The sequence below is a fragment of the Leptonotus elevatus genome, chromosome 5 (assembly GCF_054856555.1).
Source record: "Leptonotus elevatus isolate MCC_2025b chromosome 5, RoL_Lele_1.0, whole genome shotgun sequence".
Taxonomy (NCBI): domain Eukaryota; kingdom Metazoa; phylum Chordata; class Actinopteri; order Syngnathiformes; family Syngnathidae; genus Leptonotus; species Leptonotus elevatus.
Genome location: NC_141243.1, coordinates 1530758 through 1557789, shown reverse-complemented (window position 1 = coordinate 1557789; position 27032 = coordinate 1530758). Strand labels below are relative to the sequence as shown.

At 43.5% G+C, this 27032-nt stretch overlaps 1 protein-coding gene across 2 annotated transcripts in view; it reads left to right on the top strand.

The window, feature by feature from the left end:
- The window catches only part of antxr2a (ANTXR cell adhesion molecule 2a), a 60610-nt gene that overhangs the window by 26071 nt on the left and 7507 nt on the right, over window positions 1-27032 (top strand). Inside the window, exons 13-16 of one of the 2 annotated variants that reach the window (XM_086076958.1) lie at window positions 6441-6491; window positions 7829-7918; window positions 9913-10086; window positions 10164-10244. In XM_086076958.1, coding sequence (XP_085933084.1) covers window positions 6441-6491; window positions 7829-7918; window positions 9913-10086; window positions 10164-10244 — 396 coding nt within the window. Of the gene's footprint in view, window positions 1-6440; window positions 6492-7828; window positions 7919-8391; window positions 8742-9912; window positions 10087-10163; window positions 10245-27032 lie in introns of those variants that run through there. The other variant, XM_086076959.1, reaches the window with a different exon arrangement.

Here is a 27032-nt window from a genome sequence, read left to right as displayed (position 1 = left end):
CCGCCGATTATTTATTGACACATAAATCTATATAATAACCTTGTATATTTCATGAAATGTGTTGATAAGGTCAAACTATGGACTTGTCATTCAAAGCAGAGAATCTTAATAGCAAAAGTTTGTGCCTAAATGACACCCATTGAAAATAATTGTTTTTTTTTGGGGGGGGGGGATAATTGTATGTTTTAAAAATTCGGCAATCTGTTTTTTTTTCTGCCCAAAATTGGTATCGACATCGGCCTCAAAAAATGCATATCAGTCTGGCCCGAGACTTCATACGAGAAAACGATGACAAATTCCGAGCCCCGCCGTCACACAGAAAGGGACAACTGCTTTCGACACGACAAGATGGCTGTCGCTCAGTGACGTTTACACCCAATAGTTTGAAAAGCGTAAAAAGAAGCCGCATAAAAGTGTCTTCGGTTTCTCTTTTCCTCCCATTGCGACCGAAAAAGGTGCGAATGACGGGATTAGCAAACACACTAACAACACGACAGCGTAGCGGCGGCTGCAAATCCGACAAAAAGCACCACCAATCTCCTCGCTTATTATTAATCACGTCGGTCCCCCAGGTAGTGCCGTGACGCCGGCGCCTCGCAAACAAAAGATTTTGTTCACTCGTGCGCAATCTGTCGCCGGCGGGCCGCTGCCATCTTCTGGGCACCGTCTTCACTTCCTGTTTGAGCTTCTTTGTGTGCCGTTGCTAAGCGACCTTAGCGGCCAGCCGGCTGCGCTACCAAACGAGAGAGGCCATTTTGTTTCCCGTGACCTGCTTTGCTTGTGGTTATTGTGTTCGACTTGTGCCTCTCAGTCAATCAACTGTCTTGCTGACCAAAATTTGGGGCAAAGCGCAGTTTGGCTCGCCAAGGATTAACACGGCTTGCGTGCATGCTTGGAAGAAAAAAAAAAGGCGGGATGACGATTGAACCGACTCGTCGACTTTACCGCTGTGATGACGATTATTACGGAAGAAGGTTAGGGCCAGTGAAGAGAGAAAAACAAGTTTGGCAGGATTCTCACTTAAATCTCAGAATTCTGACTTAAATCTCAGAATTCTGACTTAAATCTCAGAAGTCTGACTTTAATCTCAGAAGTCTGACTTAAATCTCAGAATTCTGACTTAAATCTCAGAAGTCTGACTTAAATCTCAGAAGTCTGACTTAAATCTCAGAAGTCTGACTTTAATCTCAGAAGTCTGACTTTATAGTAAGAATTCTGACTTTGAGACGTAAAGAATGAATTGTGGGGGGAAGTCAGAATTCTGACTTTATTAGTTATTCTCACTTTAAAGTCAGAATTCTGAGAATAAAGTGAGAATCCTGCCAAACTTTTTTTTCTGTCTTCACTGGCCCTAACCCTCTTCCGTGCGATTATGTTTTGTAGTCAATGAAGTCTTTTTTTGGGTATCAACAACATGGACGCCTCACTGAAATCAGCAGGTGGTTGAAGAATGCAACAAACTATCCGGAAATATTTTGCTTTACAGCACATGATGATAGCTAGTTGGCTAACTGCTAGCTATAAATGAGGCAGATTATCTCAGCCAGTGAGTATTTAAGGCACCGAAAACCACCCCGGGTTCTACCTTTTGGCCGCGGTAGGATGGCTTGATGTGTCCGACTTGCGGGTTTCACACATCAGCGTCGTTTTCCGCTTTCCAACACTCTCACCCCCACCCCAGCGCCACCCGCCACCCCCCCCCCCCCGCCCCAACCGCGCGCTCCCGCCCATCGTCACTCTCTGGAATGCTTCGGACATCAGACAGACACACTACACACTCGCACCCGTCGACAAGAACGCGCAGCCGAGGAGCACAAAGGCGGAAGCGCAAAAAGTCGGAAGTCCCGCCTCCTCCGTGGCATATACCCCCTTTGCACATGAAAATAATAATTATAGCCTAAATATTATCCTCTTACTGCTGAAAATGGCTAAATGAGTCGTGTATCCTTTTAAGAAGAAGACCTTAATAGGCGAAAGCCACTTCACACATTTTTGATGCGGACAGTCTGACAGTTGGATTTTGTTTAACAAAGCAGCCTTTTACACAAATGTGTTGTTTTAGCCGGCAAAAGTGTTACTGTGGTTCTGACGTCACTTCTTCCCACAGCCCAAAATCTCACCTGCTAATGTTTCGGGTTGGGGTGTGCATCTTTCCAATAAAAGGCAATACGCACCTTGATGAGAGAGAGAGAGAGAGAGAGAGAGAGAGAGAGAGAGAGAGAGAGAGAGAGAGAGAGAGAGAGAGAGAGAGAGAGAGAGAGAGAGAGATGGTATTTAGCAATGATTTTCTTGTTGCCATTTTCGCACTATGAATGAACTTGTCCGTTCTGTACTTGTGGCATTTACGCAGGATCAGGAATCTTTTTTTGCCAATTCCGAAGTTGCAGCTCGCCGCCCCCATTTTGGGACGCGTTCACTCGCGTCGTTGTAATTTGTGTGCGAGTGCGGCCTCGGTCCTCCATTGTTCTCTTTGAGAGCGGCTTGTACTTTGTGCGAGAGTAAACTCGCCGCACCCTCGGGCCCTTTGGAAAACACTCGCAGCCACTTTAGAAAAATCCACAACAGATTACCAGGGACGGGGCCTGGGGAGGGCACAGATGGCGCTCTTTTTTTTTTTTTTTTCCTCCCCGGGTCCCTGCTTCTTTTCGTGCCACCGACGCAAAGCCCCTTCACCAGAAATGATAGACGTCACCTGGCGTGGGCGGAACCTGCAGGGACGGCGTCCAGCATGAGACGGAAGCATATTTTGGAGCGGCAACAAAGGCATTAAAATGTAAACCCCCTGCAGCATGTCTGGCCGCCGCCGTGTTTGTCTTGGTGCGGTGGAGCTGCTGTCGCCTCGCACCCGGGGAACGCGGCACAAGAGGAGGGCCATGTGTGCCTTGTTAATATTTAAACCCGCCCCCACCCCCCCGGCCCCCCCCCCCCTTTCCTTTATAGCCCTCGCCAGTCTGCCAGGCTGCGGAGAGTCGGGATGAGACGCAAAATCCCGGCTCGGCTCGGAGCCAGCCGAGGGGTCACGCGCACAAGCTGCGGAGTGATGGTTTTCTTTTGTTGGTCGTTTGTTTGGGGGAAATGACAGGCAAAATGGCGGCGGAATCAAAAGCTCAGTCCACCCGGATTGCAATTGGGAAACACTTTTGGGAATGTTTGATGAGTTGCTCGCGACATTGCATGTCTTGCTGCTCTGTGCAGTTAAATGAAGCGTTTGCGACGATGCTTTCGGTGATGCTAATTTCTGTTAGCATTAAGCTAGTGCACTTTTGTCAGACTGAATATGAAGGTGCTACGATTAGTCGACTATTAAGTGGTTATCAAATGAATTGAGAATTATTTGTGATAATTTTTGTAATTGTCAAAAACTTCAGCCTCTTAACAGTAAATATTCTCCAATTTCTGTCGTCCTTTATGAAAGTACACTTTGTGTTGAACCAAAGAAAATCATTTTTCTTTTACTTTGGAAAACAATGATCAACATTTTTGCCTATTTTCCGACATGATGCGGAATCGTACGGAATTATGTTTGAGCATTTTCTGCACTGTCAATTTGAAATAATGAATTATAATGTGTTTTATTAAAATCTTACTCATTGATTCCTTGACCACATAATCGACAGATTGTTCCATTTCTAAAATGCCGAGTTGAATATTTTGGTGTTGAAATATTTTTGGGCTGTAATAATGCACCGATGTTAAGATTCCATTTGTGTCTGAATTTCTGACCCAAGGTTTTAATACACGATTCGATTTTGATAAGAGATCAAGTCATATTTATTCATTTAGAGTAATCGCGCAATTGATTTATTCGTTAGGAATGTTTCATACCACTTTCTTTCCAGAATGATTGACGATTGGCACTAATCCAGATCCAATCCATTTTCAGGCTCGGTGTGAACACAGTGATGAGAGTTGTGGTTAAGGCCAAAGATGGCCGCTTTTAGTGTGACGTAACAAAATGTGGGGGAAAAAAGTGAACCGAGTGCGTCGGAAAGTATTCGCAGGGTTTTTGCCTTTACAAACGCTAAGAATTTAGCGAATTCATTCCCTGCGCGTCTCTCGGCTTTTCGTGGCCTATTAATTGAGCGTCGGCATCTGTCCGGCAGGTATAGCCGGGAAAAATATTTATCCCACAATATGTCCGGAAAATCTGCCGGCGTAATTACTCGGGAGGAGCTAATCCGGCGAGCGTACGGCGGCGGTGGGAACGACGCCGGGGCAGCGTATGGAAAGGTCGCGGGATTTCCCGACGAGCGTGTCAAAGAGGAATGAATTAAGCCTAATTGATGACTTTCGTTCATTATGCTAATGGCGGCGCCGTCCCGCCGTTTTTAAACGCGATGAGCAAAACAGCTGTTTTAGGGTCTGTGCTAACTTTGTTTTGTTTTTTTGAAAAATTCCATTTCAAGCGAGGAAGAAGAGTGAGTTTGAAGCCTTTGTTAGGATAATCTAGTAAAGGTTAGGATTTCAAAGTAGGGTTTTAGTTTTCCAATCAAGGCTTTGGCTTTTAAAATAGGGTTTTAAGTGAGGTATGGGTCTCAAACCATGTCGGAGTTTCAAGACAAGGTTAGGCTTTCAAGTGAAACTTGGGATTTCAAAAAAGACCATTTCAGTGGTTCGGGTTTTAACTTGTGGTTTCAAGTGATGATTCGGGTTTTAACGTAGGGCTTCAAGCCAGAGTTGGTGTTTTTTAGATTTTCTAGGATTAGGGTTTCAAGACAGTTTTATTGTTTCATATTAGTGTCTTAAGCCTGGGTTAGGGTTCTAAATGTGGGTTTCAAGCCTGGGTTAGGGTTTTTAAAAACAAATGTGGGGCTTTCTAGACATGCACTGCAACCGGGTTTCAAGCCTGTGCTCGGTTTCCAAGTTAAGGTTTCAAGACATGGTTGGGGCTTCACAATAGTTTCCCAAGCCTTTTTTTAAGGCTTTAAACAAGGTTTATGGTTTGAAAGGAGGTGCAGGGTTTCACAATAGGTTTTTGAGATAACTCAGGATTTCGAGTCTGTGTTAGGGTTTCTAGTTGGGCGTTTAATTTCAAGTTAGGATTTCAAGACAAGATTAGGTTTTCAAATTTGGCTTTGAAGCCAAACGGGAATTAATTAAGCATAATTGATGAGATTTGTTCTTCTCCATTCTGCTAATGAAAAACAGCTGTTTGTGTCTTCCTTTCCTGCCCTGCAGAAATTCATCTCGTAAATACCTTAATGCTCCGACTTGGGCGACTTGGGGACAAAAAGGTCCGACTTGCACTTAATGGCCTCGTTGATGAAATGGAGAGCACTTGAAACGGCGTGCCGAGGTTGCGCAATGGATGTCCTCCACATCAGCAGGGGGCAGCGGTTCAGCGCGAGACCTGTTTCGCCGCGCAACAAAAGACGGACAAAGTGCGAGCGATGGCGCTCAACATTTTGGGCTTACATGGACACAAGTCAAATCTGATAGAGGGGAGGAGCTTCTTTTTCTACTCCTCTTCCTCATCCTTGTCATCCTCCTTTTCCTCTCCCGCCTCCTCTTTCTTTTCCTCCTCATTGTCTTCATCCTGAGCCTCCTTTTTTACCTTCTTCATCTTTCTCTTTCTCCTCCTCCTTCTCCTCCCCCTCGTCTTCCTCATTCACTTCCTCTTCCTTCTCCATCTCTCTCCCTTTGCTTTCTTTTCACACATCTTAGTCCCGCTCCTCCTCTTCCTTCTTCACAACCTCCCCCTCTCCCACCGCCTCTTCCTTCTGATCCACCTTTCTCTAACTCTTCCTTTTCTCTTTCCTCCTCCTTTACCTCCTCTTCATCTTTCACCCACTCATCATCCTCGTTCTTCTCCTCCAACGCCCTCTTCCTCATCATCCATTTGCCTCCTCATCCTCTCCCATCTCTTCCTGCTCCTTAAAATTCCCATTTGCCTCCACCTCCTCCTTTTTGTCACCCTTCTCCGCCTCAACAGCCCTCTCTTCCTCATGCTCATTCACCTCCTCTTTCCAACCCACCTCATTTTTCCCCTTTGTCCCTCCATCTCTTCCTTTTCCACAGCTTTCTCCTTCGTTCGTCTCTTCCTCCTCCTCCTCCTCCTCCTCTTCCTCTTCCTCCAACTCCTCTTGGTCTCCTGTCTTATCGGAGATAATTAACTCGTCAGGACTTTCGGTCCGCTCGGGTGCGTTGAACCTCGTCCAATTAATTGAAGACGTTTCCCCCGTCAACAAGTTGATTGTTCATTTTTCACGGGGGGCCCTCATGTTGCAAAACAGGAGCACTAATTAGAGTCAGCGGGTTGGGGGTGGGGGGAGGGGATGGAGGGGATGGGGGGGGGGTAAGGCATGGAGGGGGGGGGAGTGGGGTATTCTTTTTGACTCCGTGACCTGTCAGCCGTCAAGCTCCCGTCACGGCGGTGGGGGACGTCATCTCCTGACAGACTTTCTGCTGACATTTTTTTTTTTCTCTTCCTGTTTATCCAGGTCATCAAGGACCCCCCGCCACCGCCTCCCCCGTCAAGACCGCCACCACCTGTGAGTACGCTTTCAAAACAGGGTTGCGGCTCCAAAACCGATACGATTATTAGTTGTCAAGGAGACCGATAACCGATATTTTAAGCCGATATTTATTTGCGATAAAAGAGTAAATATTTGCCCCCCCCCCCAAAAAAAAAGAAGCTTTCTTTTAGTTTTAAACATAGAATTGACAGCTTTGTTTGAAAATTATAACAAAAATTGCAGGGAGCTTGCAGGGTCATCAGCATTTGTTAAGCTAAATTAAAAACTAAGCAAGCAAATAGTTCCCTAAAGTTTTCTACTGTAAACTCCCCAAAATTTCAACATAATTTCTTCATTTGATTTATTTTTAATAAAAAGTGCAGGGAGTTCCCAGTGTTATCATTTTTACTAAAGTGGAAATTTAAATAAATCCATCAATGAAAATGTCGCTGTATCTCACTGAGCGACAAATGCATGTGAATGGAGCTCATTTGGGTTTTTTCGCCAGGGTTCGTAAAAGGTTTCGAAAGATCTTCACAAAGAGTGAAAAATTGTCTGAATAGGTTTGAAATGTCAAGTAAAATCTGAACATTTGGCAAATCCTGATGAAAACCCTCAATTCGCTATGTTTGCAAGCCTTCACCACTCAGTGAGGTTACAAGCTTTATCGGCCTTCAGATTCGTAAAAAGGCCGATGCCGATATTTGTGAAAATGCCAAATATCGGCACAGATAATCGGTCCGGCCGATAATCAGTCTTTCCGTACTCCAAACACGGGTTGCAAGTGGCTTGTGTTCATATTTGGGCTTCAAAACAGGGTTAGGTTGTCACATGATCCTGAAGGGTTCAAATTAGGGTTGAAATTCGTCTTTCAAGCCTTGTTTATGTTTTCAAGACAATTAGCATTCCCAAGCTAGCATTTGCATTTAGCCTTTTGCATTTAGTCTGTTAGCTTTTCAAGGTATAGGGTTTCAAGACTTGGGTTGAGGTTTTATACCAGACTTAAGGTTTCAAGCACGAGCTAAGGTTTTAAGCAATATTGGGGAAGACTAGTTTGGACTTTCAAATTTTTAGCAAGTTATAGGCTTTCAAATTAATCTTTCAAGCCTTTGTTAAGTTTTAAGACGGTTAGTGTTTCAAATAAGGTTTAATGTTTGAAATGATGGTTTCAAGCCTGGTTTAGGGCTTGAATCAAGGATTTCGGGTTTCAAAGTAAGCTTTTGGGATGAGATGAGCAAAGTTAAGATTTTCAAGGCAGTCAGGGTTGCAAACGTGGATTAAGGTTTGAAAAGCTTTTGAAGGGCGTGAAGGTTCCATTGTGTGGCGAGAAGGTGTGGACACGTGCGGCCTCGCTAACGCCGTTGCCGTTTCAGGAGCCCGAGCCAGCGGGCAAGAAGAAATGGCCGACCGTGGACGCCTCCTACTACGGAGGAAGAGGAGCAGGAGGCATCAAACGCATGGAGGTCAAACAGCACACACTTCATAGAGAGAGACCTTCCTCCATTTTGTTTTCCTCCTCACACTCCTCCCTCCTTTTCTCCTCATGTTGTTCTTTTTCCTCCGCCTCCTCATCTTTTGTCTCCTCAAACTCATTTCCCTCCTTTTTCTCTTTCTCCTCTTCCTCCTCTTCCTCCCCTCTTTTTCTCATCTTGTGTTTCTCTTCCTCCTCCTCCTCATCTTTCGCCTCCACCTCGTGCTCCTTTCCCTCCTTTTTCTCATCTTCCTCCTTCTCATCTCCCTTCTCCTCTTAGTCCTCTCCTCCTGCTCCTTCTCGTCCTTCTCTTGCTTCAACCAATCAAGCGTTTTTCTATCCCCAAAGTAGTGACCGCATATAAAAGTCAGACGGTGGTGTTGGAACGCGACGTACGTGTCATCGTGTAAACGCGAAGCGGGTCAACAGAAAAGCGCTTACGCTCCTTTTTTTTTTTTTTCTCAGTCCATCCGTCTGTCCATCCGTCCGTCTTTCCGTCCGTCAATCTGCGCCTTGACAACTCTGACGTGACAGGCTGTCCTTGGTCGTCCCGTCCCGACGCCGTCACGTCATCGCCGCTGTCAACATGTCCGCCATCCTTACCGCCATACCCCCCCCTCCCCCCTCCTCCACATCATCTGTAAATCATCACAGGGATTTTACAGCATCCTCGGGGGGCGCGCCTACCTCATCGCTCGCTTCCCCGCGAGGGCGGCGGGCGCTCGATACCTCGCCTCTAGTCTTAGCGTCGCCTCTTGATTAGCCTTGTCAGGCCACGTCCGCGCTTCTGCTGTAAGGGAACCGTCCCCCCCCCCCGCCAAGGTCTCAAGACATCTACCTTGAAACATCCTTTCAAGTCGTCCCAACAGTACGCTTTCTCATAAAGATGACATTGGCTCACTAAAGTGCCGTGTTTTTTGCACACTTGTTGTATTCTGCTACAAAAACAGCAACATCAGGTCTTTATCAAACTTGTTATGCTCACTTTCCCCATCAATACTGGCAAATGCTACTAACCCAAATTAGAGCTGTCAAAATTAATCGGTTATCAAATTAATCGACAGCTATTTTAACTCTTTGACTGGCAGCCATTTTCACTGAAGCAACCCCCTTCACTCCCGGCTGTTTTACTAGATTTTGACTGATTTTGCAAGGCCCACAGAGTATTGTGTTCTATTGCTAGCAAAGATTAGAGTTTTCTTCCCTCACCAGGAAAAAAAATAATATTTCTATCTGTTTCCATTTTGCAGAAATTAGCATTAAAATATAGCTAAGTTTCATCATTATTCACGAATCTGTTTAAAACAGTGGTGAAAGAGCTTTTTTGCAACATGGCCCTGGTTGATCTCTTATACTCTGCTGCCACCTTCTGGCCGTTTTTGTATTAACTACCACTGCCATTACTATTCTCTTCAGTTCATGAAGGCCTTCTGTGTGGTCTAGCATAATAAAAAAAATAAACAATAAAAAAAGATACTAAATACGTCTTTGGGAGCATGGTAATAATTAAAAGAGAACGTATTTATTTTTATGTTTTTTGAAGCAAATGAGTTTGGAGCCCTTTTTTATTTATTTAAAATGGTCTAAATCCTCTGATTTCAGCATATCAACAGTAATTGTTCACTGTTTTTTGTAGTCCTTAAGGAAAGAAGACTGATTATAATCTATGTTTAATCATAATAATACATTTACAAACATCTGTTTTTACCTTAAAAAACAATGACCGAAACGGTAACATAGTACAACATCAATCCACTTTTTTTTTTTTTTTTATCGCTTTACAACTACGAAGTACGAAATAGCCACCAATCACTGGTTGACACGTTTTTGTAATACACTTTAATTCAAAATTCAAATGAATCCGATTAGTCGATTAACCGGTTGAATAATCCATAGATTAATCCATTTTGAAAATATTCAATAGTGACAGCGCTACCCCAAATGTAAAAGTGATGTCGTTCTGTCGGCCTTACCTGGTCCCCGCAGGTGCGCTGGGGCGAGAAGGGCTCCACCGAAGAGGGCGCCCGGCTGGAGAAGGCCAAGAACGCCGTGGTGTCCGTTCCCGAAGATGTCGAGGAGCCCATGGTGAAGCGGCCCACTCCCAGGTCCGCCGGCGCCTCCCACCGCCGCACGGGCAACAAGTGGTACACGCCCATCAAGGTGAAGATTTTGATTTTGAGGCAGCTTTTGCAAGTCCAACGGCAAGAGTTCAACGCTCCCCCCTCGTTGTCCATCAGGGTCGTCTGGATGCTTTGTGGGCGTTGATGCGGCGGCAGTACGATCGAGTGTCCCTCATGCGGCCCGCCTCTGCTGATAAGGTGCGTTTGTTAATTCACAATACAGTGTTCTCTTGTTGCATTGGGATTTTAGTTGTGGGGTGGGAAAAAAAAAACAAGAAAAAGAGCCAGAGGTTGAGCGAGTCAGTCGCTGCGTGGATGGACAACTTCTTCTTGACTAAAAGTGAATGCAGCAGGAGATCCCAAACAAGTGAAGCTGCATGAAATGAACTAAAAATGGCTTTAGGGCAATCTGATCCGCTGCGTAAACCAAAGTTAAAAAAAAAAAGACAACCGTTCTAAACGACGTGGGGTCAATATGACCCACAGCAGCCACGAGAACAGAATCTCGCGGTCATCATTGCGGTCAAACCGAAGACGAGACCAAATCTCATCGGAGCAACAAAAAACAAACCACAACCAGTTGGCCTTCTCGATTGTCCGAGGGAGACGTTCAACAAACAAACCGCAGCGGCTGCTTCCATCTTCCATCCTTTTTTTCTTGTAAAAATCCCTTTAATGGCAAAGGGCAACATTTTTAGGGCCTAATTAACACACTTTGTGAACAAATGTCGTGTTTTTAAAGGCATTTTTTTCAATGTGGTTTAATAATAATTTTTTTCTTAGCAAAATGTCATTTACACTGAAAACTAGCTCGCTAAAAAAAACACCCGAAACTAAAGAAAAAATTGCATTTACACCAAAACTAGCCTGTTTAATTGGAACATTTTAAACATTTTATATGGCTAACTAGCGGTGCAACGGATCACAAAAGTCACGGTTTGGATTGGATCACAGATTTGAGTCATGGATCGGATCGTTTTTTCGGATCAACACCCCCCCAAAAAAATATTAATAGTACTTTGTCTTTATTTTGTGAAGCGCTTTTTACATTAAATAAAGAAAAAAAAATCTAATAAAGCCGTGTAGGATTTAGTGTCTTCATTTATTTTGTTAAACGCCTTTTCCTCTTAAAAAAAAATTAATAAATAAAAATACAAAATGTCTAATATAGCCGATTAGGATTTAGGAGCACAACTTTAAAGTGCAATATGAGGCAGAAACCTTATTTTTTCATGGTTCGTGTGTAAAATAACAAGGTATTAATGACTTAAAGTTGTGTTCCTATAATTTAAACAGCTAAGTTTGACATTTTGAGTTTTTTTAATGGGCAAAAGTGTTTTATAAAAATAAAGACAAAGTTCTCTTTATCTTTTATTTATTTTTTTAATGAAAAGACATAAACGTGCAATTTAAGGCACTTCCCTTCCTTTAAACATGGAGAGTGAATTACAAAGTAGCCTGCATGTTCCACGATATTGAAAAATAATTCAATTAAGATGTCAAACTTACTTATCAGCCGGCAGCCCGACAGTCGTTGGTCATGCTAACAGCTAGCCGCTAGCCGCTTACGTCGGAGACTTCTGCCGTGTCATACAATGACGATGTAATTAATTAGCGGTTTCTTAGCGTCCCTAAATTAGCGATTGAACACGAGTTTGGGATCGTGTTGATGTCAATCAAAGAAACGTCGAAAAGGGAAGTCAAGCAAGCCATCACGCCACGACGTGGGCCAATTTCAAAGTAAAAGTGTACTAAGGCTATTTGCTTTGCGGTCAATGCATTACTCTATTTGGTCAACTTTATTGTGAAATTAGGCTTAGCGTGTATACGCCGCTGAGTATGTTTCAGCTTCCTTGACATGTCAGAATGGACTGTGAATGCGCACTTTGTTTTGTTTTTGTCGTGCCGTGATCCGTGGCGGGTTCGGATGATGAATCCGTCGCACCGCTATGGCTAGCTATTCAATTTTTGTGGCCTATTAGCTTTTGCGTGACGAAAATACTGTCATTTTCAGATGGCAATATAATCACATTCACACGGGAAAGTAGCCCGTTGAGCAAAAACGCTATCATTTTCATGGCATCTCTTGCTTGCTTCATTGACATGCGTGCCGTCTCGCCAAAATGAACACGGCGGGGATCAAACGGGCAGCACATTGATGGGAGGTCGGAAACGGACCTCTTGTTACTCATCCAAGACCTTTAACTCGCAATCCAAACGGGAATGTTCGTTTTATGCAAAGCAACAGGTCACAAATGTGAAGACAAAAATGACAACCGCCTCAAGGACCCACCCGGCGGGGTGGGGGTTCAAGTCTGATTTCACTCAGTCTGCTGTGGGTGGTTGTCCTTTTTTTGGGGGGGGGGGGGGGGGACATTTTGGTTCAACCCCTGTTTTTGTTACCCGTCTTGAGTCGACATGAGTCGTACAGATGCGATCAAAGCGCCAGGAGTTGGCAAAGCGTCAGCGGCGATGGCGGACAGACGGAAACCCTCTTGGGTCATAAATACTTCAACAAACGTTTGCCGGGTACTTGTCAGGTATAAGGAAGTAAATGGCTTTTTTTTTTTTTTGGTCTCTGTAGCGCCATCTACTGGATAGCGTGGCCCTCGCTTGGGACCTTTTGTCAGGTTGGCGGACGGGAATCCTAATCGTAATTTCAACAAATCGAATTCTCTTTGTTGTTGGATACCATACATAGTTGCGCCATCTACTGGATGGTGCGGCCTCTGCGCTTGGCCCCGATGCCAGGGGACTGTAACAGCTCAATATGAACATAACGTGACATATGGCCAAGCCTATTTCTTTGTCACTGCTATTGTCCTTTCTCCAATATAAGTTTTTTTCCCTACAATATCGTGAGATTAGCTTTTATTTTTATGTATATTTTATTTTTTATATCTCCAACCTCCCCACAATATCGTGATCATTATCGGATCGTGAAGCTCATACCATGATATTTAGCAAATCGTGATGTTTCCCTAAAAACAAAGGATATTTTCACTATAATTGTAGTGAGTTTTAGTTTTGTAAAATGTAGTAAAAATGAGTTTTAGTTAAAAAGCTCAAATAACCTCGGTTGGCACGCGATGTCGTTGGTGAGGCCTGTTTTTGATTGTGAGGAATTGTGACCGTTTCAAGTGCCAATGGTTCCCTCGTCGTTATAGATTCACCTGCTATGCAGGCTGACGCAACGTCAACTGCCTCAAAGTACGAATTAGCAAGTTTTGCGCAAGAGCAGTTCATTAGTTGTGATGAGTTTTTGTCACCCCCAACATGCCGACTCCTTTACAGGTGGCTGTCAAAGGTGGGAATTGGGTGGTCGGGGGGGCTTTTGATGGCGGACAGGAACCCCCCCGGGTCATGAATGTTTCAGCGAATGTTGCCTAGGGTTTTCGTACAGGTGTAAGGAAGCAGGTTGTCACCGACATCTGTTCGGCACGGGTCACCACCCTCCAACCGGTCCCACGGCGGTAATGAACACCCCCCCAAACTTCTAACCCCCCCCCCCTGCAACACACACGCACTCGCAAAGTCCAATTCCGTGCCGCCGGCCTGAGCCACTGCTGCATTTTCCAGCAGATGCAGATGAGCGAGACAGGAAATGAGAGGGAAACTGTTGTTTTTTTTTTTTCCGGGGGTCTCACATTTAGCGCCCGAGGGCCTTCGACACTAAAGGTAGGTGGCGGCGGCGGGGCGGGGGGGCGGCCACAGCTGCGGTGCCGAACTCGCCCCGGGCGCAAATAAAGAGATCTGATGCGTTTTGACTGTGTTGTCGGGCGAGCGCTGGGAACCGGGGAGGCACTTCAGAGCCAACTTGGCGCTCGCAACATCTGCCGCCAAGTTTTTCCCGGCATCGGCTGGGGGACGGCAGGTACAGCAAGATGGCGGGATGGGGGAGGGGGGTGGCGGGAGATGCTTATTCTGGAAGCCCCTAGCAGCTGTGTGCTTAAACATGGTGGCTATAGCGCGAACCAACCTCCCCAATGCCGGCCGACAGGAAGCTGAGCGCGAGTAGGCGAGTTGCGACGAAACAGGCGGTGTGCGTGCGTGCGTGCGTGCGTGCGTGCGCGTGCGTGCGTGTGTTTGTGAGTGGGCTTCCAGTTGGATTTCCATTTGTTCCTCTCGCTTCGCATCTGTTCCTCACCAGGGGGACGAGTGGGCCGAGTGCTGGTGGAGGTTAACGGTACGAGCTGCCGGACCTCCACGCTGATAAAATGTCGTTTTTGTGTGTGCGTTTCTGTCCGTACGTGGGAAATCTCTTTATGTAATTGTCTTTTTTTTCTCTCTCTCTCTCTCTCTCTCCACTGTTTGAGATTGTTTTATTGGTGTGGATCCTTGCTGAAGTTTACACGAGTTTCTCGCCATGATTTTAGTGACCAAAATTCAAAATAGTGAAAAACTGAGAGTCATTGTCGATATTAAAAGTTTAAAAATAATCTCAAAACATGTTGAAATCATTTCAAAGTCATCTTAAATGTTAACCCTAAACAATAAATAGTTTACAGAGTGATAAAAAACAAAAATACACCGGATTTGGATTAACCCCAAATTAAGTTGAGATTTTCTTGTAGGCTTTTCCTGACATACTTTTTTTTGGCTTTTTTTTTTTTTTTTTATGGGGAAGATCTTCGCTTGTGCTGTAAGATGTAGAAAAATGTCAGGAGAACAGCTGAACTTTTTGGGTGTTAATCAAAAGCAGTGTGTGAACATGAATTTGACTGTGATTGGTTAATTGCCAGCACAGACACAGCCTCACTTATAAGAGGGTGTGCACACTTGTGCAAAAAACAAAATTATGTTGTTCAGGTTATAGGTCATATAAATGACAGTTTTGAAATAATCTCCATCTAATTTTTTTAACACAAAAAAAAACAAAAACCTGGTATTTGAGCATGGGTGTGTAGACTTTTTATATGCGTGCATTGTAAACAGGTTGGTGTTAAAGAGAGCTGTATGTTGGTGGCCATGTTTACACTGAAGCTAAGACAATAATCTCATGACGCGGCGGCACGCGACAAAGCCTTGAGACTTTACGGTGGAGAGCTTCGAGACTTTTCCCGTGCAAAGACTTCTGTTCTCTCTCGGAAAAAAATATGTCCCGCGTTACGGCGGAGGACAAGCTGTTGCCGGGATTTTGTCATCTGTTACCAACGTTCAAATGTGGAGGGTTGAAATATGTAAATAGTAGAGTACCAACAGAGGCACGGGCATGCTAAGCAAGGGCTTTTTGTTGCCCTTACAAGCAAAGAACAAAATCCAAAAAACTGACATTTTTAGAAATGATATGAATATAAAATAGGAATTGATCATTGATTGAATTATTAGGTATATTGTGAAACGTGTAATCTGAAATCATTTCATAATCAAACAAATAAAAATGCCATTGATGGCATTAAGCAGTCATATTACAGCCGAGGCTGTGGTCTTGGTCTAGGTCCTTGTCCCAGTCTAGCCGCTTAGGTCTTTGGTCCTGACTGAGGTTAAGCCCTTTAGAACTTGGCCTTGGTCTTGGTGTAGGCTTTTCTGTCCTAGGCCTTGGTCCTGTCCAAGTTATGTTCCCGGTCTGTAGACTATGATCTTAGACTTGGTCTTGGTGTAGTCTCTGGTATTGGTGTAAGCCTTTGTCCTCGATCTGGTCTAGTCTTTTACATCAATGTCTTGGCCCTCCTTGATCCATTTCTAAGCCTTAGTCATAAACTAGGCCTTTGTCACGGTGCTACTGTAGCCTTTTAAGACCTGGTCTAGACCGTTGCCTGGTGTCTTTGCCTACAAACAAACCAGGATTTAGATAAGGACCAAATGATCTAGACCGGAACCATGGTCTAGAAATGGATTTAGAAATTAACCACTTCTTAGATGTGGACCAGGGTGTAGAACTGGCCCAAGAACAAGACCTAGGCCCAAACAAGGGGTTTTAGGGTAAGACCAAATGGGCAATTAGGGCCGAGATTTGGACCAAACGTCATACCCGCATCAAGTCATGTACCAGGACATAGACCAGGGCCAGGACCTAGAAATTAAAAGGTTTAGTCCTGGACAAAGACCAAGATCAGGACCTATAGAGCTAAAGGCCGTAGACCAGGCCCAATTCCTAGGCCCTGATCAGGAGCTAAACCCGGCCCAATGACTAGAACAGGAAAATTGCTAGAGCAGGCTACCCTATGTGATCAGATTGTCGTGTCTTTGTCTTGAGACTTGGTGAAGCAGCATGCGGTTCATTGCCCATGCTTCCAAGTCAACAACACGCGTATGTTTGTTTGCGATGACGTTTTTACATTTTCCACCTCTCAGGACTGGTCTGTGGTCTCCCGACGCTTTATTATCTGTGCCGCTGCAGTTTAGTAGCAATTAGTCCCGTTAATTATGGGATGTCATGCTCTCTGAGCCGTAGGTGCGTCATTAGCTAGCTTGTTTACTTCCCATTAAAAGCCTTTTATGGGGAAATTAGCGCTACGCGGGCTTCACGCGGAGGTGCGCTCACTAAACACCTCGCCGCCACCACCTCTTGTGTTTTTGTTGTACGTCAACTCTTTCTTAGAGCATAAATTAGCACCGCATTAGCATATTGTCTCCTCACACGTGTAGCTAGCTAGCTAAAGACGTGGGCGAAACCTTTAAGATGTGTCATCCGAAACAATGGCACCTTTTTTTTTTAGACAAAAGGCGCGAAAGGACCACTACATCTGTTAGCGCTTCGTGCTAACAGTAGCCAGCAAATGTTTGCATTTGGAGTTCATATCATTTGCATCCAGGCGTTAAGATGCTGGTAGCACTTGCAGTGTTCATTAGGCTATAATTATTATTATTGTTATTATTAAGAGTGCTTTGCTAGCTAAATGGGTCGAAGTGTGTAATTAGCTGTGAAATTCCAAAAAAAGATGCACATTACCTTTTATACAATGATCCTTTCAAGTATAACAAAGAATTCAGGAATTAGCATAGCGGTTGTAGGTGATCCTGGTCCAGGACCACTTGTCTTGACCTAAGCCCTAAATTGGACTCGGCCCTGGTTTTGGTAGACTGCAGCTTCGTTGCAACAGTTTTTCATCATTAATCTATATGAGGGTCACGACTGAGGGATCAAGATCCGTGAACAAAACAAAACAAGGATAAACTACCACCAAGTGCACCCCCCCCCATAAATAAAATAAAATAAAAAAATGCTTAGAAATATACAAAAATATATTTCAAATCAGAAAATAGGTGAATCCGAAAGTGGCAAACTATGACTATGCAGGCATCCGCTCCACTGTATTTATATTGTACTGCCCCCTGGTGGCCAAGGTTTGCACACCTGAAGGAGTAGCTCAATGGCCATTGAAATGAAGCTTGAATTCATCATCCTAATTTTTTTTTTTTATTGTTATTGTATGTTTTCATACAGTACAATACTTAAGTCTGGCATTTTTGTTATTAAAAAGCATGTTTAACTGTTTTGTGTAACGGATGTCTTTGAATTTGTCCTCCTTCAACCTGCTGTAAACAAACCACAAATTGCTAATTGTGGAATGATGTGAAAATGTGATCGTTGAGCCTTCAGTGCGGCTCTCGTCGCCACCCAATAATGCGGCTTGACCGGCTAGCCATATCGCGGCGGCGTGCTAGCGGTGCGGCCAGCCCTGGGCATCATTAGTTCTATGAGTGGACCTGGGCCTCATTAGTTCTATCAGCGGACGTCCTCGTTAGCGCTAACAAGTAGCCAGCTGACAGCTCCGTTCCGCCGCCCCCCCCCACCCCCGCCTGTGCCGTGACAGCTTTCACCGCGACGGAAAAAGCAAGCGGCCGTTTACGAGCGCCGACCGCTCTCTCTTAACCAGATGACTTCTTTTTACATGAAGCCAGCAAAAGTAGGGCAGATGTCTGTGTGACTGGTTGTAAATTTGATAATGACCGCCATGTTAATCCTACCCCCCCCCCCCCCCCCCCCGCCCCCCCCAGCAGCACCCCAGCCCGCCTCCCCTCCTGCTCCGGACCTGGCTGGTAACAGGATTAACCCCATAAAGCAGGAAGCTTTTTGTTATTGCTGACTGCTGATTGGTTAGCCTAGCAAATTAAAAATAATACAGCTAACGCAAAAGCCAAGATTTTAGTGCCCAGGCTAATTAGCACTAATGCTAGCAGCTACTTTGTACCAAATCAAGTCAGCGTTGCGCTTGCAGCACACAAAGTACTGGATATCTGCAGTATGTGTTGCAATTCATAGCAGGTCACTCTTGTAAATGTTAGCACCCGTGCTAATTAGCACTAATGCTAGCAGTTATTTAGTATCAAATCAAGTCAGGTTGCTGTAGTAAGTACCGGCTTGTTGTGAGTTGCAAACCTGTTTTATAGCACAACACGTCTCTTGATGTACTACTCCTTTACACACAGTAGTAATAAAATTCAATGAATTAAAAATACAATGACATGAAACAAATCTAGTTCAAAGTTAAATTCTTTATTCTAGATAAAAAATATTTAGGAATGATATAATGTAAATTAAAGATGAAAATTTACATTGGTTTACACTAAATTCAAATATACTTATCATTAAAATACAAAATGCAAAAAATTGACAAAATACAAAGAAATTTGAGTTAAATTAAAAACAAGACATTGAAATAAAACAAAATTAACAATAAAGACAGGCTTGAATTTAAAATGTAACTGAAATTAAAATGAATATAAATAATTCATTCAATTAAGATTAGATAAAAAATTACATCAAAATCAAACTGGATTTTAGAATTTAAAGAAATAATTAAACATTGAAAATGTAAATAAGAGAATAAGAAATTAAAATGAAACTAGTCAAATTTAAACTTGAATTAAAATTGCCATTGAAAGTAGAATAAAGAGTAAATAATGAATGCATCAACATTAAAATAAAAAAGTTTCCCGTGCTCTCTAGATTTTGTTATTCCGAGTTGTGTTCTTACTCTTGTCAGTATTTTATCGTGAGCTTTGCGTTCCTCCACTTTGTTGTGTCTTGCACTTTGGTAAGAATATTTAGACAAAACTTGTTTTTGGCAAGTTTAGCGAATGTTTTTTTCCAAGTTGGGAGCAACAACAACAAGTTTGATGAACGCCCGTGTTAAATGTTAACATGTATCCAGATTTAATGTCATTTATTTGTGATCCCTTCTTTTGGAGTTTGGGATTACTTCTTTTAAATCTCATTGCTGGCCGAAGGTTTTAATCCCAAATATGTTTTTGGCCTTCTCGTCGTTGTTGTTGTGTTGCTCTCCGGAACCGGCGGCCGCCGCTCGTCTTTCCTCTCCATTAGCTGATGGCTCTTGTTGTATCTGGGTGGTCCGAGCTGGTACCTGCACCCCGGACAAAGAGGAGGGGGGGGGGGGGGGGCGATCTGGTCGGGGGGCTAGTTTGGCGGCCCCCCGGCCTGATCCGATCTGAACTGATGTACTCGCACCCCCCACCCCCCTCCTCGTCCTCGCTCGGACCGCCGCTCCTCTCTTGGCTTCTTTTCTTCATCGCCTATTAAAATCAAAGCGAGGAGGAGAGGCGGGCGGGATCTTGGCTTTAATTAAATTACATTATTGTTAACGTCAGCGTCGCAGGGGCCGACTCGCTCGCGTGCGCTCTGCCTTCCTCCTCCTCTTCCTCCTCGTTCACCTCCTGACAGACGTATAAAGAAGGAGGAGGAAGTCGGGGGGGCGGCGGGGGGGGAGGGGGCGGGTGTCACACATCCTCTCCGTAATGTATTCTAATGCTCCCCTGCGTTGATTTGAATTTTTAAAAGGGTGGAAGCGGGGACGTCATGTTATGCGGGGAATATGTTCACAGTGAATATTCAATGAGCGCGTCCTTATTTTGTATACATGAATGTAACAAGGTGGCCGCGGCCGCTTAATGCGGAGTGAAGGGACCTCGCGTGCACGCAAAAAAAAAGCGTTTTGAACGCCACCGACGCGGCGTTATGAATACGCGTGCGGACGTCGACGCGTTGCCTTCATTACCTTCCACAAGCTTCTGTTGACAAACGCTCGTTATTGGAGCAGAAGGCCAAAAGGCCAAAATAAATATTGTTACTTCCATCAGTAAAAAAAAAAAAAATAATAATAATAATAATCTGCCCTGAATCTTGTTCTACTTAGTAACATGAGATTTGCTATATTGAGAAGATGGTAGTAGTAAATTCAGGCCGCAAAACCAGTTTCATTTAATATGAAAATTGAGCAGACCTACAAAAAAAAGTCTCTCGAACCCATGCCTGAAAACACAGAAAGTCTGCCATTTTTGTTGAAAGTAGTCATCTGGGCCTCATTTTGGCCATCATGTTTTGGTTCAATTCTGCTTTCAAAGCCACTTTTACTCAGCAGCATAACATTTGGTAGTAGACATGCTGATCACAAGAAGGCCCACAAAAAAATATTTTATGGTCATTTTGTCTGTTTTCTTATGACAGAGAATTTTAGAAAATTCAGACCACGAAATTCATTTCACTTCGCAACATGAAATTTGGTTGAGTCGACACAAAAAAAAAGGCTCAAGGCTCAGTCTGCCATTTCGGTGTTTTGCCCGTTTTCAGTAGTCCTACAAAGACAAACTCGGGAAAGAGAGTTTTGAAATTTAGCTCTCATCACGAGTTTGCTAGCATTAGGAAATTTGGTAGAAAAAAAGAAAAGGTTATTTTGACTGGAATTTTAGGTTGATGTTGGCTATTTCCAGTTTTCTTACAAAGATTACATTTAAAATACGCCCCCCAAACGTTTCCCCAAATTGTAGTTAGCGAAATGAAAGGAAGACGTGAATCACAAGTCGACACAAAGAAGTCCATGGAACCCATGTTTGACAAGAAACGGCAAGTCTGCCATTTTAGTTTGAATTTTGGGTTAATATTGGCCGTTTGCAGTTTTCGAAGCAAAGTCGGAATTCTGCAGAATTTAAAAAAAATCTAGCGCCCAAAGCCTGTTTAAGTTGGATTCAATTTTGGGTTAACAAGACGTTTCTTAAAAGACGCAGGAATTTTGTTTTGAAGCGGCCATTGTAGTTTCATGTCGGCCTGTTGAACTTTTCAGTTTATTTGATGGTCAGCGCGACACCTCACGCCGCTCGCGTTCCGTTCTCGTCCCGCTCTCGTCCCGTTCTCGTCCCGTTCTCGTCCCGTTCTCGTCCCGTTCTCGTCCCGTTCTCGTCCCGTTCTCGTCCCGTTCTCGTCCCGTTCTCGTCCCGTAGCTCGCTGGCCGTCGCTTTTATTTACAGCAAACAACCTGGTCGGCGTGGAAACTCGATGCCGGAGCAGATGTCGCCTTGAAGGATGTTTCTCTTCTTATGAATAAATCACTGCCTTCCATAATTGATGATGGAAAAAAGATGCAGATGTGACAATAGTTGGCGCGGCCGCGCGTTTAAAACGCCCTTGGAGCTCTTCCAGATGTGCTTGTCGTGACCCCCCCCCCCCACGACCCCCCCCCCCCCACTATAACGCCGCATTTCAACTTTAACTCTCCATTGTCTTCTTTTTTTGTCTTTGATGGATGCTGGTGGAGTTAGTTAATAACGCAGCTTATTAACCTTAATGACAATGTGATCTTTTACCATTGATAGCTTGTCTGGGACTTAATTAAAGATGATACACTTTTAATTAGCCGCTCTCGCCGCCGCCGCCGTCACGGCGACCTCTCCTTCCTGCGCTTTGTCGTTAAAAAAGCCGACGCGGCGAAATCAAGTCGACCGCGACGGATGCAGTCCTCAATTTGCCGTCTTTAGCGAGTTAGCCGGCGAGCGCCGCTGCTGTTTTTGACTTTGATGCTCGACTCGCCGTCGAACTCCTTTTAATTAGGTTCTCATTCCGCACAGTTCATACAGGCAAATAGATGTATTTATTTATTTATTTATTTTCGCTCCAAGGATTGCCAACTTGTGTCACCCTGGAACGTGCATGTATTGCTTAGTATATAAAAAGCAAGCCGATCAAAAGAAAGAGGAGAATCTTTTAATTTCACAAACTGAGGAAGAAGCTGTCAAATGATAATTGACGCAAAATAAATACTACATAATTCTATCGGCCTTAAATGCACTACGGAAGAGGTTTAGGGCCAGTGAAGAGAGAAAAAAGGGTTGGCAGGATTCGCACTTAAATCTCAGAATTCTGACTTAAATCTCAGAATTCTGACTTAAATCTCAGAATTCTGACTTAAATCTCAGAAGTCTGACTTAAATCTCAGAAGTCTGACTTAAATCTCAGAAGTCTGACTTAAATCTCAGAAGTCTGACTTAAATCTCAGAAGTCTGACTTAAATCTCAGAAGTCTGACTTAAATCTCAGAAGTCTGACTTAAATCTCAGAAGTCTGACTTAAATCTCAGAATTCTGACTTAAATCTCAGAATTCTGACTTAAATCTCAGAAGTCTGACTTAAATCTCAGAAGTTTGACTTTATAGTAAGAATTCTGACTTTGAGACGTAAAGAATGAATTGTGGGGGAAAGTCAGAATTCTGAGAAAGTCAGAATCCAGCCAACCTTCTTTTTTTTTTTCCTTATCCTCTTCTGTGCTGCGCAAACTGAAGACAAACTTGAACATTTGGGACAAGCTACGAACATGACGACCGTACATGCAATAATCCACCAAATGAAATTGAATATAAAGCCGAGGCCAAATAAATAATGCCACCTCGGCGTGTTTGGCGCGGCGGCCCCCCCGCCGACCGTCCGTCCGGGCGGCGTCAGGGGCGGCCTGTCGCATAATTAAGACGTCGACGCGCGGGCAGCGGGTTTTTGGTGAAGGTTACGCTGTCTGTTGTGGCGGCGAGTGATGAAGAATGGCCGCTTTGATGACATGCGACGTTTTCACCGGGGATGATGCAAACCGTCGCTAATGAAGCCGCCGCGATGGGGGGCAAGTGTGCGTGAGTGCGTGTAGGATTGTAAGGCTATTATATAGTGTGTGTGTGTGTGTGTGTGTGTGTGTGTGCGTGTGTGCGTGTGTGCGTGTGTGAGTCAAATCAATAGCGTACAAGCAGTTCTGTTTCGTTCGTTGCCAGAGCTTTAAAGCTGCTAAATCACCCCCCCCCCCTCCTCCTCCTTTCCCGCCAAGCACAAAAGTTGACAATCATCACACAACTTGATTTTGGTGCGAGCATCTGAGCCCTGGTGTGACACGCACACGCACACGCTCACACGCATGCACACTGGGCCATATGCAAGCTTTTTCAATAAGCTTTTCCGTCAACAAACCCCAAATTCTTGTTGCGCAAAAAGTCCGATATTTACATTCCCATAAATGTTTGGCCTCAGAGTGACGAATGATAGCACACCTGCCCCTCACACGCTCTACTTTTTTGTTCTTTGACCGCTTCGAAAGACATTTTGGGGGAAGTCGAGGACAAAATTGTCAAAAAAGGCATCTTGCGCTTGAGGAATATGAACGAAGCGGCAAAATCCAGCTTGTTTTTATCCATCTCGGCGGAGGCCATTTTGCCACTTGCCGTCGACTGGAAATGACGTTAACGTTGCAAAGGGCTCAGGTAGTGACCAATTGCGGCTCAGCTTGCCGACATCACATGACCAAACTCGGAAAACTGTTTAGACTCTCGGGGGCGTAGAACATTATTGTAAAGAACGTTTTTGACTTGCTAAATGCAATTCTTCTAAACATTCCGTTGCCGATTAAAAGATCGTTGCGACGTATTGGCGGGAAAACATTGACGGTGGTAATACATAGCGATATGCTATCATATCAACCAACAGATATCGTGCGAGTCGGCCACCGTGTGGTTAAAGAGAGACATCAAATGACACATTCTTGGGGGGGGGGTATTGATATTTATTTTAGCCGATACATATTTGGATTCCAAAATCTGTGCATAGTTGACACAAATAAACGGTCAAGCCGGTTTAGCGAGTGTGCGCCTGCTAAAAGATGCTAGTTTCGAAGATGAAACGCCAAAACAAGAAATTGACGTCTATAATGCCAAAAATAAATCCTTAAAAAAAAGTATCGACTGTATATACGAGGGTGATATTGATAAACGCTAATTTGATATTTGCAATTTGGATATTTTGTGAAAGTGATGTTTGGTATATTTCGTTTCCCACATCAACCACAATACATACGGTATACAGAAAATATAATCCTATTCACCACTAATGAAGATATAGTAGTTGTAAAATGTACATAGTTACAAGTTACAATGTTACAATCAACTACATTTTGGAGCAACACAAACACGCACACACGATGTCTTCAGTCTCCAGCGTCGCATTATTAACATGCGGCTCAATAAGCATATTCTCCTTTTTTCACATTTCGCTCGCCCGCGCTCGCCAGCGTTGCTTTACAACCTCGTAAATAACAACAACTTTTCTCCATGGCGCAGATTTAAAGCGGCAACTTATCTTCTTCTTCTTTTTTTTTTTCTTTTTTTTTTGCTGCAAAATCACATTTGACGCTGATGTATGACCGCGCAAAAGTTAAACGCGAGTTGAAAATGAATGTGAGGATGTTTTTCAGTTGAAAAAAATTCTGCAGCAAAGATTAGAAATGCATATGATTACCAATGAATTGATCGTTTATATATTATTTTGTTTAGAAATACATATTTAATTTTTAATATTTGAAGAAAACTACTTCATCCTCATTTTAAATTTCATCTTGTACAAAAACAAACTCAAATGTTTAAAAAACAGTGTTTAAAAATTATTTTTTTCTTAAGTTCATTTAATTACATTTTTAAATATATTTATACTTTTATTAATATTCACAAGTCATTTTTTAATGACTTGTGAATATTAATAAAATAAATAATAATAAATAAATTATTAATAAAACTTAATAAAAAATGCCCTGCGATTGGCTGGCAACCAGTACAGGGTGTACCCCGCCTACTGCCCGAAGCCAGCTGGGATAGGCTCCAGCAACCCCCGCGACCCTTGTGAGGACAAGCGGTACAGAAAATGGATGGATGCATTTTTTTAAACTAATTAAATGTTTTTTCCCCCAATTATTAAAAACGTAGTTTTGTAATAATTTTGCATTCTCAGCACGTGTTGCTGTTTTATTGCTTCATGCCAATCAGAAGTTGAACTTGCACGATGATGAGCTGGCGCACATTCCTCATCCTCGTCCTTTGTGTGTGTGTGTGTGCGATGAGACAACAATGAACTATTAACGCTTTTGCGTGTTACTTTTTTTTTCCCTTCACCACGACTCATTTTCCGCCAATCTTTTCATCAGCTAATTGACGCCACTCGGCTAATTGTGTGTCTCGGTTGCTAACATCCACGCCGAGACGACGACGCAAATGGCGGCAATATATTTACACGAGTAACTTTTGGGGATGAAACGTGCTTGTCTGAGGAGATTTAATACGATAATAAGTTTTTCAAGAAGAAAAGTATTCCACGGTAATAATGTTCTTTATAAAAATACACAGTAGTTAGATAATGTTGGTAAAACAGTTTTGCGCATCCTAAAAATGAAGGATGGGGGACTGGCCTGATATGAGCCTTAATCCAAGGAACCCGCGAACCCGCACACTCCACAGTTTCTTTGGGGACGGGCGGAATTTTTCTTACCTCATTTGAAGTCATGTCGTCGTTTGTCAACTGTGGCTTTAAGATCGCGCACGTACTCGCACGCGCACCATGAACGAGGCTGACATTGATGCTGCAGTTATGCTTTTTTTCCACAGGTGGCAGTCATGAGTAAAAAACGAAAAAAAAAAAAAAGACAAACTGCACAAAGATCCTTTAAGACAGAAACATATTTTTTGAAAATGTTAATGAAATGTGTGCCGGGATCTACAATTACGCACGGATTCATTTAATAGTTTATTTTACACAATTTTCTCCCCCAAAAGTGAATACCGAATCATAAGATCACTTATCCGTGATACCAGAAGAATGTTTTCTGAAGTTATTCATGATCGATGTTGCCATTCCAGCACAATTAAATCAAAGTCGCAGAACGTTTTGTACTCCGTTATTTTTATTGTACAAAAGTCGTCAGTGTGAGTCGCACGTTTGCAGTTTATCGTGACTTTTTTCAAAACTAGCACATTAACGTCACACCCTTCCACTAAACAGCCGTCTTCTTTCGAACGTGTTTTTAATCGTCTTTTTATATTGTGTAGCACGTTCCTGCTGCTATTAGCGGCGTACGGGAACATTCGGCAGTGTTGAAGGAGCTGCAATCGCTTGTAAAAAGTCTCCGAATGCTGAATTGCGCGTTTTTATTAGCGCGCCGTCACGACGAGTCTTTTATGGCGCCTGCAGACATGCGAGCTTATGTTTTGTTGCTGCACTTCGCAAGCGCTTGTGACATCTCCGGCGGGGCCGCTTTGTGATGCCCACGCATAATTTAAAAGTACACATGAGCCCGGTGGCCCCCCCCCCACCCTCGACGCTGATACGCCCTGGCACCCACGGGGGGGAATTAACAAAAATGTCCGCCCGTCGCCGTTTGTGTTTTGTTGTTGTTGTTGTTGCTGTTGTTGTTGTTTGGAGTTGTTGCGTTTTGCGGACGGCGCAGCTTTGGCGACGCTGAGCAGCTGCGTGACCTCTGGCTTCATTTCTTTGGGCTGCTGGGGAACGCATTTGAATATACTTCTCTTTATTACAAGTGGGGAAAAAGGGGAAGTACATGTGAAAATAATTCAAATTCAAATTGATGCCAAGGTACAAGCGATCATTTTATTTATTTATTATTATTATTATTTTTTTAACTGCACAGGTGATCATCTAAAGTGATATCATATGTCATTTGTTGTATTGATTCTCATTCTTCATATTTCAACTTAAGTGTCATAAAAAAAAAATTCTTGCAATATTTAAATTTCCCTAAAATTAGGATATTTTTTTCTCATTGTGACTTTTTTGCAATATTAGGACTTGGATTTCTTATCATTAGCACTACTAAACAATTTATTTTTATTTTTATTTTAAACAGGCTAGCTAGCCTCCTGCGCATGTAGCGCTAGCATACGTCTGCTTGCCAATTAGCTGCTAAGCTACTTGCCCGAAATACAACAATCTTTTCTCGTC